This window comes from Lycorma delicatula, chromosome 4, assembly GCF_047948215.1.
Source record: "Lycorma delicatula isolate Av1 chromosome 4, ASM4794821v1, whole genome shotgun sequence".
NCBI classification, from domain to species: Eukaryota; Metazoa; Arthropoda; class Insecta; order Hemiptera; family Fulgoridae; genus Lycorma; species Lycorma delicatula.
Window position 1 is genome coordinate 141308835 of NC_134458.1, and position 20600 is coordinate 141329434.

At 31.7% G+C, this 20600-nt stretch overlaps 1 protein-coding gene across 1 annotated transcript in view; it reads right to left on the minus strand.

The window, feature by feature from the left end:
* Nucleotides 1-4279, minus strand: part of LOC142322947 (UDP-glycosyltransferase UGT5-like) — a 45246-nt gene extending 40967 nt beyond the window's left edge. The window contains exons 1-2 of the mRNA XM_075362040.1: nucleotides 4150-4279; nucleotides 1789-1965 (exon numbers count right to left, since the gene is read on the minus strand). Of these exons, the coding sequence (XP_075218155.1) occupies nucleotides 1789-1965; nucleotides 4150-4152 (180 nt within the window). The 5' untranslated portion in view covers nucleotides 4153-4279. The remainder of the gene's footprint in view (nucleotides 1-1788; nucleotides 1966-4149) is intronic.
* Nucleotides 4280-20600: the final 16321 nt, after the last annotated feature.

A 20600-nucleotide genomic window follows, 5' to 3' on the forward strand; every position in this document is an offset into this window, starting at 1 on the left:
AATTCATCTTCATTTTGACATAGGGCTATACTATAAATCCTGCAACCATTTCATTTTTGCAACCTATCATTGCAGCTACGCCATCCGTTGTTATTGAGACTAATTTAAAAAGTGGTACTTTCAAATCATTGAGCAAGGTTTTAAAGGCTTTGAATATGTCTACATCTCTAGTCCTTTCCTTCAAAGAAATCATACCCAACAATTCTTCTTTAGATGTAAAATCCTTAAAAACCATACAAACGAAAACAAGTAATTGTGCTGTATCACTTATATCTGTCGACTCATCACACTAAAGGGAAAACAAGAACATCTATTAATATCATTATATAACTGCTCTTTTACATTCCCACTCATCCTTTCAATTCGTCGCATCACTGTGTTTAGATCTTGTACTGTCTGAACTGTAGATCTTGAAATGCAGAAACAATTTCACTCTTGTTCTTAAAATCGTTAAAAAGTAAATCTGACATTTCCAAAACAATTACCTTCACAAATTCACCGTCGGAAAATGGCTTACATTTTTTTGCTAAGAGATAGCTTACTTTGAATGATGCAGTAGTTACTGCTTGTGACTTCAACCTTGGCTTTTTAAAAACGCTTTGTTGATATGTTAATTGAGTTTTAAGATCCCTAACTTTATGTTTTCTCAGTTCAGAATTTGGTTGATAATCTGTTTGATACTTGTTATGTAAAGCTAAAAAATGTCTGTCCAGATTGCCCTTTTTAGCAATGGCTACCGAGGAAAGGCATATTAAACAACATTTATCATTCACCATTGTAAAAAAGTAATCGAGTTCCCATTCTTCATTGAAGTGATAAGTTTTCGATTTTTTTGGTTTACTATTCATGTCCATGGGTGTACTAGAATGCAAAGAAATATGACAATTTAAAGAATAGATATTGAATTAAATATTTTCCTAGAAAATTCAAAAACTCATGAACTGCGGCAATTATCTCCGTTACATTGAGAGAAATAATAACAATACTGCATATTACGATCGGGGACAGCAATACAAGTATATTAAAATCTAATATAGATATATTCAAATTTACAAGAAGTATGTTAAAGTTACAATATATTTATTACGGTTTATAATACTGACTTCTTAATTTAAATAGAATTATTGTTATTCCTAATATACTCGTATTTGTAATACTCTCAGTGTAATGACCGCAGTTTAGAGATCTGTTCCGAGAATGCTCACTTATCAAGTAAATAGATTGGTAAGAAAAGCAACTTAATTTAAAACAAAGAAAAGGTACTTTTTAAATAGAAGAAAAATTGAAACGCAACGTAGTCACCGAGGATAAATAATATTGATTAATAATAATACTGTTATTATAAAAGAAAAGAAGCTACCGTTTGACACTACCAAATATTCAAGCTAACTGACTGTGTTCTTGGATGAGTGGAGTCGTAACTGTTGCGTTCACGCGTTGCGTCCAGTGACAAGTGTAACACATAAGTCAAGATGTATTGTGCTGGATGGGCGGAGATCACAGTGTTAGGCTGTCAGAATTCTAGGAATTTATGAACTTGGCAAATTCCCAGAATGGATTAAACTATTCCTAGAAAGTTTTGTCTTTTACAATCGCTTCAAAGTCCATAGTACACGGAATTCCACCCCAAAATTGCAAGCAATCGACAATCGACCAAAATTGCCCTTGCGATCGACTTGTTGGCCACCCCTGTCATAGATCATAACAGGAGATTACCTTGCAAGTCATGATTCATTATTGTCAGACACATCCTGCATATACATTCATTCTCACATCAAAATAAATTACCTTACTTGGATTTGGTGTTATAACAGTAAGATTATGTCCTTTTTTTGCTAATGCGGTACTAAGTGTCAACAATGGTTTTTGGTGACTATATGATGGTGTTGGAAAAATACACAATATGTTGGCTGCACTGCAATACATTATTGTAATTATTAAAACAAAAATTTCTCTTATTGAATTCTGAAAATAGAATGTTTCAGATTAATTAGTTAATAATGTACTATGTTTAGGTATGTTTTCAACTACTTTATATTAAGCTAGACTAAATTTAATGTTAATAAAAGAACTTCTGAAATTTGTAAAAGGGTAGAGGATATAATCATGTTGCAGAACATGTTTTTCTGACAGAACTAACAGAAGAAATAAATCTTTCTTTTATATACAGTACTATAACCATCTTCATTATACCTAACATACCTTAAGATGTATCTTAAAAATGGCACAGCAATTTTTAAAAATAACACTTTCTCTACCAGTCATACTAAAGAAAGTATAGAGGGTAGAAAATCTCCTACTAGTTTGAAGGAGGGTAGGGTCTTCTTCACTAACATAAAGACTACCCCATTACAATAATTGTCATTCAGCCCTTTAAGAGATTCTGTTGTGTTCTCTATACATTGATTACAAACATTTTTCTAAATTTTTTATTTAAGATCATTAATTCACCGCATAGACTTGTGGATGATGGGAGCATGGAGTATGGAATGGAAATTTCTTAGTACATGAAAAACATCATGCCTGACCAGGATTTGAACTCAGGACATTCTGGCTGAGATGATATCATTACTCTTCCCCAGAGGTTGGCAAAGTAATAACAGCATTTCTTCTCACAAAACTAACTCTGATGCCCACACACAACCAGTTTAGTTAATTTATCATTCTTTCATAAATTAGAAAAGATAAGTTCTTTCTTATTAAATTAATTTTTGGTTCATCATTTTTATGATGTTTTCTTGTAGTTTCAGTGAAATTTTGAGTACAAATTTATAAAAAAAATTCATGTACAAATTATGTATCTATGTAAAAACTGGTTTGATGATCCTCACTAATAATATTAGCTGCTATAGAAAGCTTAGATAACACTTGTGAGATAGTAAGCTAACAATTTTGCAATAAATGTCTAATCCTTTTTTTTCCTAGAAAATAAGCAAATCTCCATAATTCATCACACTGGGAATCCATGGTCAATAAATGAATTAATGTAACATACTTGTAACACATTTTTAAAAATGCAAATTTTACTAATTATGCTTAAAATAACAGAAAATATACAATAATATTATAATTATATTTATGTTAATGTCAAAGGAAATTGGTGTGTTACATGATTTTTGTCAAATGCAGAACTCAAAATAGAAGTATTCTTTTGTACATGAAAACTTAAAAAATGTAAACAATATATCAACAAAAATATGTATTATATTAAGTATGTATTGTTAACAAAATACACATAAAACTAAAAATATAAGAACACAAACATCGTAACAAAAAAAAATCTTTCTCATAATTTATCATTTCTTTACTTAAAACATTACCCACTGATTTGATAATGTTTTGCTTTTCATTACTTTTTCTTTGTAATTAATCAAACAATTTTTTAAGAAGACCAAGTTAATTTCTTTTGTATTAAAGAGTTTTTTCTATCGCAAGTTGATGAACTTATCACAATACTTTTAACTTAGTCCAACTTCCTTTTCCTGCCAATGAAATATTTCATTAATATTAAATTCATCTTCTTCCCTCAACATTAAATCATTTCCTGTACAAAACTCACACTCTTCCTTACAATTTTTCAACAATATATAGTGCTTTATTTTGAATGTAACTGACAATTTTTTTTCGGATATACTTTTGTAACCAGCATATCACCTTCTCTTACCCATTCTATGAATGAGAATCTTTGATTATAAGGCATGTTTTCAGTCCCATATAAAAGTTGACATGTTTCTTAAATTTGTAAAATGAAATACTTGTTTTTCATTTCAATAAATAGACCTGGTGTTTCCAGTTTCTTGCATTGTGTGCCATAATGTTTTCCAAAACAACCTTAACAATTTTTGTGAAATGTTATTCCATACCTCAGAGACATAATGAAAAAACATTTTTAATTGCATATAATTCTTCCAAACTTTTTGCAACCATATTTTATTACTACTAAATATTAAATTTGGTAAAATATTCTTTAACATTATTGTTTTAAAGTTTCATTACACTTTGATTCATTAACTGAACCAAAGAAGACAAGAATGGATAAAAATAAAACACCTACACACATGTGTTTGCACATACTTACACACATATACACACATTCAATACATACATTCTATAAAAAAAAAATTGTAATAAATTAATTAAAATACATACCATTATTACAAAAATAAATAATATAGCACTAATACAGAGAATAAATATTAAAAAGACATAACTTAAAGATATAAATGAACTATTTGTTTTGTATTAAAACAATGAATGTACATCAGCTTTTGTGAAGTTTATGAATACAACAAACCATAACTAAATTATAATATGCAGAAAGTCAGAAAATTTTACAAAGTATTACATCATTAAAAATAAAATAATAACATGTACAGACATATAATAACTGCTATACACCATTATTTAGAACATCATCATTAAATAAAAACTCATTTAATGTATTTTAATAAATAATATTTACCTCAATAAAAAATAGATAAATAGATTTTTAAAAATACGTAGAAATGGTAGGATATAATTATATTTCAAAGTATGCTTATTATAATTTGAGATGGTACTCATACTATAAAATTAAGTCATAATTTCCTAAATTAACCTTTAAAAAATGTAGTTGAAGGACACTACATAAAAAATTGAAGTTGATGATTGAAACAAATACTATAATTATAATTCATAAGTTCAGGAGTAACAAATATCTTCCTTATAGTTTCTAAAAATAACTACAGAATAATTTTTTATAATATCAATTGAACAAATGAACTAATGACTAATTAGCTCGATAAAATTTTGACTCCATTTGTATCTTGTATCTCAATAAACTGGATTTATAGTTTGTTGTAGAATTATAATTAAAAATATACATAAGTTTAATTACACAGGATACAATAATATGAGAGAAATTTTAAAATATGGAAATTAAGCATCTCAGTAGGCAAACCTGTAATGAGGTAGCCATTATAATTATTGTATGAGGAAATGGAAATGAAGGTAAGGCTACTGTACTAAATTACCAATACCATTAAATTTTTCCTGTGTTTTTAATTCTTGTAGTCATCATAAAAATATTTTAACAAAGATTAAATGAGCAAAAATAATCTAGTCTTAATTACTGTTTTTATCTAACAGTTTAATTGCTTGAGTGCAGGTTCAGTTTCCATATAATATATGACGACCCCAGTAAATTATACTATACTGAATAATTACAGTAGTCAAAAGTTATTAAGCTTCAAACATGCCAGCACACATAGCTACAATGCGTGAGCTGAAGTATATCCCTTGTCAACTGCTGTGTCTAGTGTAATAGTCATGCAAAAAACATGCATCGCCTGTTCATATTTATTTCGTTTTATTTCCAATTTTTTATATGTTATTATGCATGATAACATATAAATTTATTATTATTATAAATTTATATGTATTTTATTTTTGTTCTTGTTTTTATTTCACTTATCTTAGTTTAACTACAAATAAATGCTAATAGCATAAAAATATTTATTTTGACTTACCGTAATGGAGAAACTGTTACTCTGATGGTGTTACTAAATCTTTGTCACCAAAATTGTCTTCGCTTGTAGATGAATAATCACTGCATTCATCACTGCTTTCTCGTAAATTAACAATAAATACTTCTTCAACATAATCAACTAAAATGTTCTTTACCCAAATATTCATAATCTAATCTTTTTACATCCTCACAAGTCAGTGACCAGTCTTTCTGTATTATATTAGAAATTCTTTCATCACATAGCATAATCGCAGCATTTAACTTGAAAATTATGTTTCTTTGGGCCACATATCCTTTTATGTTTGCCCATGTCATTTTTATGGGGTCTAGATCCAGTTGGGATGGTGGTAGACAAATGGTTGTGTGATCATGAGTTTCCAGAAGGAGATCAAAATATATGTCTTATGCCTTGGTTTGCGCAGCATAGCTAGTTTGTAAAGTTCCAATAAAAGCATTTTAGGATGAAACAGTAATTGCTTCTCCAGTAACCAAGATACCATTTCCAATTTCTTAGATTTGTGGTAGGTGTCTTATTGTATTGATAATTATGGTATGCAGCATTATCCAGCACTATAACCGATCGCAGGGGTAGATTTTGGACAGAGTTTGTTTTCCATCCATTTCATAAAATTTTCAGAGTTCATGTGATAATCCCCACTTGATGTGCTACTTTTTCATATCAGCAGAGCATTGCTTATGAATCTCATCTTGCCTTTACCTTGCATGATTATCATTCAGTTTCCTTTTGATACAGGATGATACCCTTATCAGAATTGTCTGATCACGTTTTAATTGAGATACGAGAACTTGATTTGATGTGGATATGATCAACTTGATTTTTGGTGTGTGTAATTTCCATGTAAATATTTAAAAACCACTTTCTAGATTCTTCTAAATTGACCTTGAAATACCTGAAGAAAGGTAAAAAAATTTGAACAATGATTTCAAATTTCTTCCATTTCTGACTGTATTAAATGAGATATTCACTATATTGGGGCCTGCAAATACTCTTCAGATAAATATATAAAAACCATTTTTGGGTTTTTTTTAAATTTCAGAATTTTAATTGGTGAAATCGTATACGGCGCACTGGCTCAACCAAAACAGCCACTGTTATTTATGTGCGATGCAACTGGCTGCACCTGCTTCCGATTACTTGACTAGAAAGTATAGAGTAAAAGTAATTAAAGAAAAATGAGAAGGAAGTACGGTCAGTGGTGTTTGTTGAGTAACGCTAAGAACCGGGCAAAATACATTTTTACACATAAAATGACGGGTAATCAGTTATAACTAACATTTTTAAGATGGTGGCCGAATGTTTCGAAACCCGCATACTTAGATCACTTAATGTTTCGGGTCCTGTACTGATAAAACTGTTGCTCTGAAGAAATTACAATACACTGATATTTTTTATAAATTGATCAGGCTTTAATTTTTATTTATCATTATTATTCTCACAAGATGAGTTTAATGAACACAGTGGCATCCAAGGGGCAGAACCCTCTGGTCTAGATGGGTGAGCGAAGCGAGCCATGACTGGCTAATATCACTTGAATGCAATGGGATATGTAAGTAACCATAAGTGCAGGTGAATTAAAAAAAAATATCCTTCAGTGGTTATTGGTCCTCTTGAAAAACCAACAAACCCAGTAGTTATAATAGACTTTGACTGACTTTGTCAGCCAAAGATTTAGCTAATGGTGAGGAAACAAAAATGTTTCAGAAAGGGAGAAATTTTCCTGTGTAAGGTTTTTTGTGGTGAGATACAGCGAGGAAGATAAATTGTTTGGTAAAGTTTCTCCCTTCCTGATAAATAAGTGTCATAACAGCTTGCAATTCTCCAAAATCTATTAAAAAGCTAAGAAGTGGTGCCGTGCTTACTGAAGCGAACAATGAAGAACAGTTCTATGTTGTGTACGCTTACCTTTCTTAGCTTCATTGTTTTATCACTTGATAAAAGAATGAAACATAGAAACTGAAGATGAAACTTTCAACATAGAAACTATAGTGATCTTAGCAGAAAATATAATAGTAATTATTATCATAATAACAACAATTTTAATGAAGAACAGTGTCAGAAATTGCTAATCCTTAAGTATATAGGGAAGGATGGAATGGTAGTGGAACCCCATAAGACGCTGAAGTGATGATCTCAGCAAGTGACGATCTTTTGCCATGACTTAGCTGATGTAGAGTTACCTGAAATAACAGAATAGTTGTCACCACAGTCAGTCATGACAGTGCAGAGAATTATGAGAAAGGAAGATGATGTTGATGTACTGACATTTTCGTTAGTTCTAACTTTTTCAAGTCCGACTGTCCCTGATAGAATAAAGGTAGGTTACCTTTCTATCCATCTATGACCTTATATACCTAACCCCAGATACTGCTTCCAGTATCAGGGTTTTGTCACAACAAAGATGGTTGCACAAAGGAACAGGTTTGTACGTTGCGACTATATAGGACAGGATGACATCACATGCGCTGATATAAAAAAAGGTGCAAATTGTAAAGGTCCACACTCTGCAAGGTCTCAAGAATGCCCCATTTACAAAGAAGAGAAAGCTATATTGAAAATCTGTATTGAACAGAAAATTCCCTTTTCTGTAGCTCGTCGGGAATACGGAAAAATCCCTCAGCACGAGGAATCCTGTACAACCTGGTGTAAATTTTGTTCAGGCTCCCACTTTTAATATACAAAAAGAGAATGAATACAGATCTTGTAAAGAACTAACCAAATTGATAGAAGCTTTATCACACCAAGTGAAGACCCTCACGGCTGCAGTTACAGCATTAAGCACTGGCAAGAAGATACTTCTGCTAGAAAGATCGATAGTGGTTTACCTAAAACCACTTCAGTCAGTACACCTCCACATAAGGTTCTTGCTACACCAATTATGCAGCAAACTACCAAGTTCCCTGTGAAGGTATCTGTTAAAACATCATCGCCTGGTACGGCATCTCCGTCCTTCCCAGGCTTTTTTTAAATCCCCACCACCATCTCTAGGTCTCAATAAGGATATGGTGGCAGACGTGTACAAAGAAGCAAAGAACTTACTAAAGATTATAAAATCAAAAAAAGAAAAACTGCATAGTATCTGATAAGGAATTTATGAACATTATTCAGTGGAACGTTTGAGATCTCCTTTCCCGCATTGAAGATATTATTCAGTATTCATATGATATATAAGTATTCATGCACACACAAAAACCTTTAATAATGTGTTTCCAAGAAACACAGCTCCTCCAGCAAAATACAGTTACACTCTGAGTCTATTTATCTGAGAGATACGACTGTTTCGTAGACAGTAGAGAAAGTGGTGGGATTGCTATCTTCATGCATAACAGGGTGTTAGCTACAAGGATACCACTAACTACCTTCATCCCTGCAGTTTCCATAAAAATCTCTGTCCCTTTCAAATTCAGATCTGGAATCTATATCTCTCACTGAACTCCAAGTTAATGCACTAGATATACAAAACCTCCTCGTCTAGATTCTGTATCCATTGTTAATGGTAGGGAACTTTAATGCCCACTATATATATCATGGGGCTCAGTAATCTGTTTCCCTCAAGGAATATCACAAACAGAGTGAGGCAGGACTTGGACCTCTGTCTGCTGAATGATGCATCATACACATTTATGTCGTCATCAACTGGTATTTTGTCTGACATCGACCTCTCCTTATGTTCACCAAATTTACTCCCTGGTTAATTGGTCTGTGTGTGATGACCTAAAAGTAAGTTAAGGTTTAAGTTATCCTCACTAGTCCTTTTCCACCAAATTAATTAAAGTCAAAATAACTTATGTTAAGGGCATAAAATTATTCTTTTTCATGTCATCTCAATCATCATGTCATTTTTTTCACAATCAGCTCATTTCATCAGTTGATCAAAATCATTTTAGTTCAAATTTCTTCAGCCCAATTTCATCTACTTTTTTTCAACTTTCTGTCTTAAATCACTTTTCAAAAACATCACTTGTATTTTTCTGGTTATCTTGTTACTTCCTCTTTTATAATTTATTACTCGTCAAAGTTTAAAAAAATTTATATAATGTACAGTGGTTCTATATGGGGTTTCTGATGTATTGTTAACACTGGTAATAGAACAATGAAGGAGATAGAGTACCATGACAGGACACCATAGGTAGCAAGAAGCCAGTCACAATCCACTTACCTACCTTACTCAACTGAGCTTTCTAAATTTTGTTAAGTGATACTATTTGACATACAACCAAACATTTATATCTTTAAGTTACTATAGGATGTCTCCCACCTGCAGTTAAAAATGAAAGATGAATCTGAAATGTATGAAAAATTCCAATCCTGATCAAGATAAAAATTCAAAAATTTCTTTCCTACTCCAAAATTAACATTTGATACTAGCCCTCTTATTTTGCAAAGAAACTGCTTGCTGGCAAAAGTCTGCTTTTGATACTTTCTTATTTCCTTTACCTTTTGAAATTCTGGTTCTTAACAAATAAATATTTAATTCTATTTTAGTAAAGTCGAGTTTATTCAGTTTAGGTTTTTTAACTCGTTTTTAGGAGTTGCAAGTATATTAAACTGTTTCTTTTTTAAATTGTTATAAATATGAAATAAAATGATTTAAAAATCATTAAAATTGAATAGTGAATACAGAACTTCTCGCTTTGCATCAATTAAACATGTATTTACACTTCATCTAATTGTTGCATGTAGATAGTACCATAAAAAAATCTTTTAAGACAACCTTATGAACTATTTTACAAACATTTCTGTCTGAAACTTACTTCTAACTTACTTCTTTACCTTTAATATTTTTATGCGTTTATGGGTAGCAAATAAAGAGTAATGTTAATTGTTATATATTTGATAAAAACTAAAAGCAAATGGTTGTGTGTGATGTAATCTGAAACACCTGCAATATAATCTGAAACAATTGCAGATATCTCGAAAATGGTCGGTCTTAACGCGCTGAAAAATTTTTTCAACCCCCGAGACGGTATCCTATCCGCTTCCAGTGTTACCCGTCGGATGATAATATTTTTAAGTGCCCCCGGGGCGCCGTTTGAAAATTGGGTGGGGGTCACCATAATATCTCGGCAACCGCTCGTCTGATTTTTCACGATTCAAACAGCATTCGTATCATCAGGTCGAGCGCTAACTGTTTAACGCATCAGGTACATTCTTAATCAACCGGATCTTGGTTATCCGGAAATTAAATCTTTAACCCTATGTTTTGATTGCACTCACCCACCGTAAAACGTACTGATCCGATCTTTCGCTAAATATGTTCAAACCTGTGCGCTAGTGCAACTGTAAAGTATAAACTTATGAAGACTAAAAAGTAAAAAATATATATAAAAAAACTTTTAAAACACCGCTCTTAGATTAAAAGCACCAAAAGGTAAAAAATAATTTCAGGACGGCATCTCAGAATGGATTTGACAACAAACTTTGATGGTGATATGTGATATTATGTGAAAGTCATAGCTTCAAATTAAAAATTTGATGTTTTTCCCAAATTTTTCTTACGCGTGATGAATTGCTTAAACAGTGGGGTGCAAATACGCATAAGAAACAATTGGCAAAATCATCCAATTTTTAATTTGAACTATGACTTTCATTTAATCTTACATATCACCTTCAAAGCTTCTAGTCAAATCCATCCTGAGATACCATCATAAAATTATTTTTTACCTTTTGGTACATTTAATTTAAGAGTGGTGTTTTAAACAATTTTTTAGATATTTTTTATTTACGTGATTGTTTTTCCTCATAAAAAAATCAACTATAACCAAAAAGCAGGCACTATATTGTACTAATCACTAGCGGATAAACCCGATTCGTTAGTCTCAATTTCTAGAATTAAAATTTACACAAGAGGTAATCAATTTTGGACACCTAATAATCCTAAAGCCCTCCGTCGGGTTGCCCTGGCTAGGCCCACCAGGGAAACTCGCCCTGCAGCTAGTTACTAAGTTAATGGTAAACCAGTTTACTTTTAAGTTACAATGAACATCACAGCCAGATGAGAGATCAAATAATTAATCAAACAATTGGTAAGTTTATTTTTTTAAAATATATTTTGAAGAATTTAACCGAGTGTTTCTTCATATGATTATGACTGTGATATTGCTTGGATATTAATAATACTTCTAGGTAACTGGAAATTATATAGAAAATTTTTTAAATTGTTTTAGTTAATTCTTACTAAGTAACTTATCGTATGCCTCTTCCATTGCAAAATAAACACGTTTAAATAATTAATTCTATTTAGAGCATTCATTTATTATTACTGTTTTTTAAATAATTTTTATGCAGTTCAATTTTTACTATTTTGGAATTATCCTTCAGTTTTGAAATTAGGTAGTCATCAAAAAATTTTATTTTTTTCATTTTTCTCTGGCTGACACATATTTCTGAATTTAAATGTTTTCTTTTTGTACTTGTTTTTACACCGAATTATTTGTCAGAATCAAAATGCTGGCTAGAATAAAAAGTGTAAGCTTTTCTGATGTTTTTCATATATCTTAAGATGTCTCTAAATCATTTCGGAATTTCTTTAATATCTATGCTGGATGATCATAAAATGTTTTCATTTACAAATAATATTACTCTCAGGGTATGTTAAATATTAAAATAATTAATTAAAATGTAACATAAACTTTATTAGCATGTAAGGAATTGTTTTTAAACTGATCTGCACTTGAATATTTGAACATTAAAGAATACTCTAATCTTCTTATAAACCTGATGTTTCTATTACACGTGGAATGACTCAAGAAGTAACTTTTGGTTAGTGAAAGATACAATTAAAGTTAAAAATTGTTACCTTGCAGAGTGAAGGAATGAAGTAAAGAAGATGTTATAGGATAAGTCTTTCAGCTGATTTGCATAGGGGAAGGAAGAATGTTAGAATGAATGTAATTAATTGTTTCTGATGTGTCTGTGAATAATTTGGGAGATTTTAGAACTCATTATGGAAAAGTTTTCTTGCTACATGCTGATTACCAGTAACTGAACTCAATCGTTAGTTTTACAGCTTTAATCTACTTTTTTGACCTACAGGTGCCAAAGTTAAAAGGTATTTAACATCTATATATTATTTGTTACATAAATTTTCAGTTTTATTTTAATGTATTCATAAACATTGTCCATTCTTTTTTAAATCCAATTGTTAGATATAAAAAAAGACTTAACTTCTTTTTAAAAGAAACGAGTCACTTTACATATGTATAATTTTAAAATTATTAATCCATGAAATGAGAAATAAAAAAATCACTCATATTTATATATAGGTATTTCAAAATTAGTTACACAAAAGAAACCTTTAATAATGAGAAAAGTAAATAAATAATTGTTTGATACATCACTAAATACAGTATATCTTCAAGCTTCATTCCCACTTAACACCATCAATTCCAGACGTTCTCACTAGGTGACATACGCGAATGAGTAATTCCATCAGTCATGGAGTCTTATACTGGTGCAGAGCATGCTCAGTGTTGTTTATGGTTTCATTAATCCAAAGCAGTTCATTCAAATTGTAAATCACCATTTGGAGAAATTCATGACTAGATATCGCCAGCACTCACCTCAAAGAAAGTCTGTTATTGCATGGTACAATCATTTCTTTGAAACAAGTTGTGAATCACAAAGGACGCCAGGTCAGGGAAGACCTTCAGTTTCTGAAGCAGCAATCAAACAAGTGCAGCAGACATTCATTCATAGTCCAGGTAAATCAACTGGACATGCCAGCTTCAAATTGAATGTTCCTAGGGTTGTAGTATGGAGGGTATTGCATATCGACTTTCATTTAACCCTACAAATTATAACCGATACAGCTCCGAGTGAAGGTGATAAAGAAAAACAAACTTAGTTTTGTGTTAAACAAAACTGAGATTGAAGATAATTTTCTTAATAAAATGGTGTTCAGTGATGAAGCAACCTTCCATACCAGTAGTAAAGTGAATCGACATAATGTTCAAATACGAGGTGAGCGGAATCCATGTCACACAATCTAATATGTATGGGACTCCTAATGTAAATATTTTTTGTGCTGTAAGCTGTCATAAAATTTATGGTCTTTTCTTTTTTACAATCAATTGTAACTGGCATATCATACCTGGACATGCTTGAACATTATCTTCTGCCACAATTACAACAGGATATGGGAACAGAATTCATTTTCCAACAAGATAGCACTCCACCGCATTATCATCATGCAGTTGTCACTTATCTCAATAGCAAAGTGTTGACTTGGATTGGATGTAGTGGAACAATTTCCTGACCATCACAATCGCCTGATTCAACTCCAGTAGGTTTCTCTGTATAGGGTTATGTTAAAGACAGTGTTTGTTACTCCGTTTCCAGGAAATGTCAACAAACTAAAACCAGTTATTTTACAGTGCCACTAAGTTTTAATAATGTCTCCTTTTCCCATTTGTTGTTGAGCTGTAATTACTATTAATCAGTATTAATATGCAATCACTCAAAAATACAATGATGAAGTGTAAAAAGTGAAGGATGTAGTTGGTTATGTCCTGATTCAACTAACATGCAGTTGACGTTTTAAGATTCCTGGAGGCTGAACATGATGTAATATGCAGTTCCAATATGCTAATATAATGAAGAAATTTGTAGCGTATGAAAAATACCAAGCCCTACAACCGGTTCAAAACCAGTACCATCTGGATGAAAGGGCGAGTTGCTTCTATTCTACTATAGGTAGGATTTAGTTGCAATTCTGTTGATACTTTTTCTTTATACTTCACTTAATTTTTATTTTAAATTGGCTAAAGAAATATTTTTCTTTTCTTTTAATAAACCCAACACCTGATGGATCTCCAAAACAATGACAAACAATAATGAATAGTTACTTGGTTATTGATTCAAAATTTGACAATGGTAAAGTTTTATTTTTCACTGAAAGAATGAATCTTTGGAATAAAATACTTCTACTATTTTGATTATAAGTACAACATTTACTTAAAAGTAGTGATATATTATCTTCTGCTTTATATTGTTCAGTGTTTCAAATAGATTATTTCATTCCATTACATGTATGTTTAGCACTCATTTTATTAGCACTCACTATTAACTCATTTTTTATTATTTCTGCCATTCATAAAACTTATGATACATGAATATTGTGTATTATTCTGTGGATGTGATTAAATATAATAGTATACATTTTACTTAAAATTTTTTTTTTTTTAAGCACTATTGAAACAGTACTTCCTTTCAGACCAAAGACTGAAAGTATTGAAAGTGCTGCTAATTAGTTTCCAGAGAACTTTAGAAATGATCTATTAATTTGAAAGCAATCCATTTAATAATTTTAAAGGCACATCGCTCATCAAAGTAAGAAAGCATATTTATGGATTCTACAATTTGTACAAATAAAAAGTTAGTGAATATGTAAGTTTAGGTGTTGGCAAGGTTTGCTGTTAATCAAAAGAAATTACTTGAATTGAAGCATCCTGTTGTTATTAAGTCACAATACCCAAAAAATTTTTATTTAACTGAATCTGTATATCACAGATGAAATTCTCTCTTTTTTTGACGGATTATTTTCTTTTTCTGAGCCATTTTCTATTTTCACATGAAAAAATCATAGATCTTATACACGTCAGAAAAAGGAAACTAGAAACTACAAGTATATTACTATATTATTATACCCTTTTTTTAAAAGAGTTTTTTTGTATTTTATCGTCTGACACAGCTGGAAGTTTTCCTGCAGCAAACTCCAAGCACTTAAAAAAAATTGTTATCTTTATTTTACCTTCTAAACACACACAGTAGTGTTATTAGAGCCTTCTATAGTGAGACTGATATTTACGGAAACTCCAAACATGATCATGAACACCTGTTAACGGTTTCTCTTGAAATGTGGTTATGTTACTTCTCATACCTCTCCCTTTTATCTAAGGATTGTGTGCTTGACTTTGATTTTATATTCTTTATTATATTTACTTTTCTCTGTGGTTTTGTAGGCCATGAGTATTTGTGAATGTTTCAAAAAATCTTCTCCAAGTTTTCTTTCATTTTCCTACAAGGTGCCTTCATAATAATCATACATTCTCTCCTTTAGTACATCTCAACATCAACCAGTTTTTCTTTTTTGTTATGTTCATTTTATTAGTTATTTTATTTCTAAATAGCTGATACAGTTTCCTACCTCCATCTTAAGAATTTTTATACTTTCTCCACTTTTATAATATTCTGTATCTTTTATTATCCATGGTTTTCTACAAGTTGTTACATTTCTACCTATATTACATTGTTGAAATGTTACATTTCTAATTTTTTTCTTCTTTTTTTTAATAAATCAATTAATTTTCAGTTAAATCTAAATTTGTATTTAGTCCTGTATGCACAACTTGTTTGAATTTTCACTTTACATTATTCTCTTTCAGTAAGTTTGTATCCCACTACTTACGGTCACTTTTTCTTTATTATCATAAATTGCAGCATACATTATCTTATAACTAGATTATGGTCAGGATCAATATTAACTCTTGCGTACACTTTACAATCCACATAATTTAATTTTAAAATCTCTGCCTGACTCTTGCTATACCTCTTGGTTTCAAAAGTGTTTCTTCTTTATGATTTTTAAAACGGCTATTCACAAACACTCACTTATTTTAATACAAAATTTTGAAAGTCCAGTTCCTCATTTATTTCTCTGATCTAGTCATACTTTCCAAGCATTTTCTCTTCTTGTACTTTTCCTACTAAAACATTCCAGTCTTACTTCTATCAAATTACCATTGCTTTATACATATTTAATTAGATCAAGCACTTATTTCTATTGCCTCATCTTCTGCAGAAGAGGTTGGCATATAAAGCAGAATTATCATTGTAGGCTTCGGCTTTGATTCTTTCCTGACTAAAATAATGTATAGTTTTCTACTGCTTAGAGCTGTGCAAATTTATATCCTGAAGTAAGTTTATTTAGGCAACATCAATGGTCAGTTAGTTGACTGAAAGGGCTGCTGCCTTCTTTCAGGAATTATTCTTTGCATTTGTACAACCATCATAATACTGGTATATTCCTATCTCCAACCCTTATATTTGCCCTTTTTTAGACACCAGGTATCCATCCTGTAGAGCAGATTTTATTGCTTTTATTTTAATTGTTAAATATCAAAGAAAAAATTTTATCAAATGAATCTGAAAGAATTCATATAACTGTAGCGTTAAATAAAATACAAACGTGTTTAAAAATATATATCTGCTTAGAATCATCCAAAAGTTACTAATTTAGTAAGTTAGTGTAGTTACCCACAGTAAATGAACATAAAAATTGTGTTGTATTACAACTAGATGATTTGTTTAGCAGGAGGGATTAGAAAGCACTTCTGTTAATTCACTTTAGTAGCTTCTTCGACACCCTCCAGCTCCTAACACAAATAAACAGGTACAAAATGTGTGTTCTTTTTTAATACAGTTGAATTGTGTGATAAAGATTTGGTGTGTTTCTTCTTTCATTAGTTTTATTGATTTATTCTAAATGTTTGAGCACTAGATGATCTGACTATCATATGTTTACTATTTCATAACAATGTAGGGCATGTGAATGCCTGTGGAACAATAATGTAAAACAGAAAATACAGAATGTTATCTGTTCTTCTCTTACATACCTTGACAAATGATTACCTTCCACCACCCATGATACAATTAAAGATTCTATTGTGATATTTATCTCTTGTTTCCAAGATCCAGAACTACATATGTACCATTAACAACATTCTCCTTATTGAAAGATCTCTTACGTTAAGGTCTCTCTTAGGTGGTATAATCATTCATTGGTGTCATTCTGAACCAGTTATTCATGATATAAGATGCCTTAACAGACAGATACAGAAACATTGTAAGGAATAGGATTTTGAACATATGGAACCTGCTAATTAAAATGTTAACGTACCAACAACTTTTTCAGTTAACTTTCTTGCTCCATTAATTCTGCTGTGAACAAGAAACAATTATGGTCAGATGTCATTTTTATAATATTCCTGCAATTAATAAGTAACAATACTTAAATCATTTTTAATTTGGCACCACTGTTCATTTAATAAAAATATTATACTTAATGTGATCAATGATGATCATAATATAACCAACTAATATATTGCGATATTATCATGTTCATTATGTTATGTATAATTTAAAATGTCAAAATATTATATAAATATGATTAAAAAATTAAAATTTGAAAAGTATAAACTAATAGAATACAGGCATTTTAAATGCTTTTAAAAATCGTAGAGAAATAATTTAAGTTAGGCTGTTAAAACTTTTTTTGATTTGGACTTTTTATTTTACTCTAACTAATTTTGATTCCAATTGAGTTATATACAAAAGATTTTATTCTTGAGGTAATTCATAGATAATGAAAATTTTTACAATATTTTTTATTTATTTATTTATTGGCTGGCTTTCTCCCACTCTTTATAGTCATCCCAGCCATCACAAATATACCTAATATCTAAATATGGAAGTAGGAAATACCTTTATTTAGGTGTTCACATACTTACTTGTATGTAAAGAAATACAGCTGAAAAATTAGAAATTGAATTATCTTTTCACCAAAATCCACAGCGATAACAAAGGTCAGTTGGAAATAATATGTGAGAAATGTACCAAGGGAGAACTAAATGAAAAATTAACAAACTCTTAAAGAAAACCAATTATAGAAATATTCATGAATTAATTGCCTTATAAACAAACATTACATCATGTATACTTCTTGATTCCAAGGTCGATGCCAGCTTGATAACATTCTCCTACACACAAATGTAGGAAAGTAGTAATGCATCGCTGCCGTAAATTTTAGATGATGTGTTTAGTATAGCTTCAGTTTTCAATTAAATACATCCTCTATTATAACTTCAAATCACCGAATAATATTCTAGTAATGGCCTAACAGTGATTTTGTAAAAGTGACTAGCTGAAAGTACCGAGTTTTCTGTAAAAGCAGCCTATGTTTCCTTTAAGCATTAGATGTATTGCCTAATTGTTGTCAAAACAAAAAATTAGAATGGAAACTCTTTAGTCACAAATTTTTTCCACACGACTTATTTTGTGGCTAGCAATTCTGTATAAAAATCTAACTGATAGCATCTTTTTGGTATAGATCATATCAACTGTCTTATCAAAATTCAGAGGTATTATATTATCAAATGGCCATCTTATCTACATTGTTTTAAAGGGTAAAAAATTCAAGGCAAGAGATAACTCTTCCCCAGCAGTTTAACATCATTATTATAATTTTATTAACAATTTGTACTATGTCAGATGTCATTTATAACGATAATTAATTAAAGTGGTGGACCCTTCAAATAATAATGAATCTTTTACCAGTCATCAATAACCTCTGAAAACCATTCGACATTGTTCCATAAAACAAATTAAGTGAATTTAGTACTTGTTGGTTAGCGTCCCACCTAATATATTTTATTATTCCCTCCAAGTACTGTATACAATTTTGTATATTTTAATGTCAGTTAGAAGACATTAACGAGCATTAGGTTATGTTCATAACCTAACGATTCTTTTTTTTTGATCCCCCCCACATCCCCGGGCCGGACATACAGTTAAGGAAAACTCAGCCCAGGGGAGTGTCCTTTACTCTAAGGGGCTTCCCCAGCTACCTGCATGGTAGGTCTGCACCCCAGTTGGATCTTTTAATTCTTTATTTATTGGCCACTCTAATGGGGGTACTATTACTGGATTCCCCCCACCGGTATCGGGTCTTTTCGTTTGTATCCCCTAACCTAGTCTCCCTTGGAGTCCTTAATCGATCATCGGAATCGGCAACCTCGGCATGCCGGCTCTCCCGATTGGGGCTGTCCACCAACCCTACTAAGAAGAGGGTTTTAGCTCTTCTTCTGCCTTCTGTATCTTTGCATCGAAGCACCTCCCTCGAGTATTCCTCCACTTTCCTCCAGTTACTCTGCGACTTCAGCATATACGGAACTATATCCTCCGGCTCCAGATTTGCAATACCAGCCCGAATACGTTGTTCAATCCACTCCTCACACTTTAAGAGGGTGTGCTCAACCGAGTCCCGTTCAGCACAATACATACAGTCAGGCGACTCTCTCCTCCCAATTCCATACAAATACACTTCAAAATTACCGTGACCAGATAACATCTGCGTCAGGTAAAAACTCGTCTCACCAAACCTTCTATTATACCATATTCTTAAATCGGGAATTAATCTCCTCGTTCATCCAGCCTTGACACCCAAGTTCCATCTGTCTTGCCACACTCTTAGTGTTTCATTTCTACTTTCAGCACTGTCACCGCCTTCATATTTACGGGCACGTTCTAGAACCAAAAGGTCTATGGGAGGAGTCCCGGCCAATACACATACAGCGTCAAAAGAAGCCGTCCGATATGCGCCACCACACCTAACAAGGGTCTTCGATGAATTCTCTCTAGTTTGACTCGGTTCCTCTGTATACCAACTGCATCCTTCCAAACAGACGCGGCATATAACATAATGGAAGAAACCTAACGATTCTGTGTACTGAACTTGTATGTTAACATAACCTCACTTTTTTTGTTTAGCCTCCGGAACCACCAAAGTATTACTTCATAAGGTGATGTGTACGAATGCAAATGAAGTGTAGTCTTGTAGAGTTCAGGTCGACCATTCCTAAGATGTGTGGTTAATTGTAACCCAATCATCAAAGAAGACCAGTACCCACGATCTAGCACAGAGTGGCCGGGAAATACCGTACCCCCTAAAGTTAGAACTAAAAATGTCTAATGAGTTATAAATCAAATATGTAATAAAATAATGAATTATTTTATTTACTCACTTGATACATAGTATGAATTTTAATAGTCCAGTGGGTCTGTGTGTTCGCCCTCGTGTTACACGCACAATTCTATACGTCGCCTCGTCCTCTGCGACATGCGACGGAGCACTTCTGGTGTTACATTACGGAAGGCGTCCCTTACAGCGTCACGCAACTCTTCATTTATGGTGTAGCAACGTGCAGATACGTGTGCATAATTAGCCCATAATGAATTGCCTGGTATGTTGAGATCAGGACATCGTGATGGCCGTGATAACGGAGTTAGAGTATGACC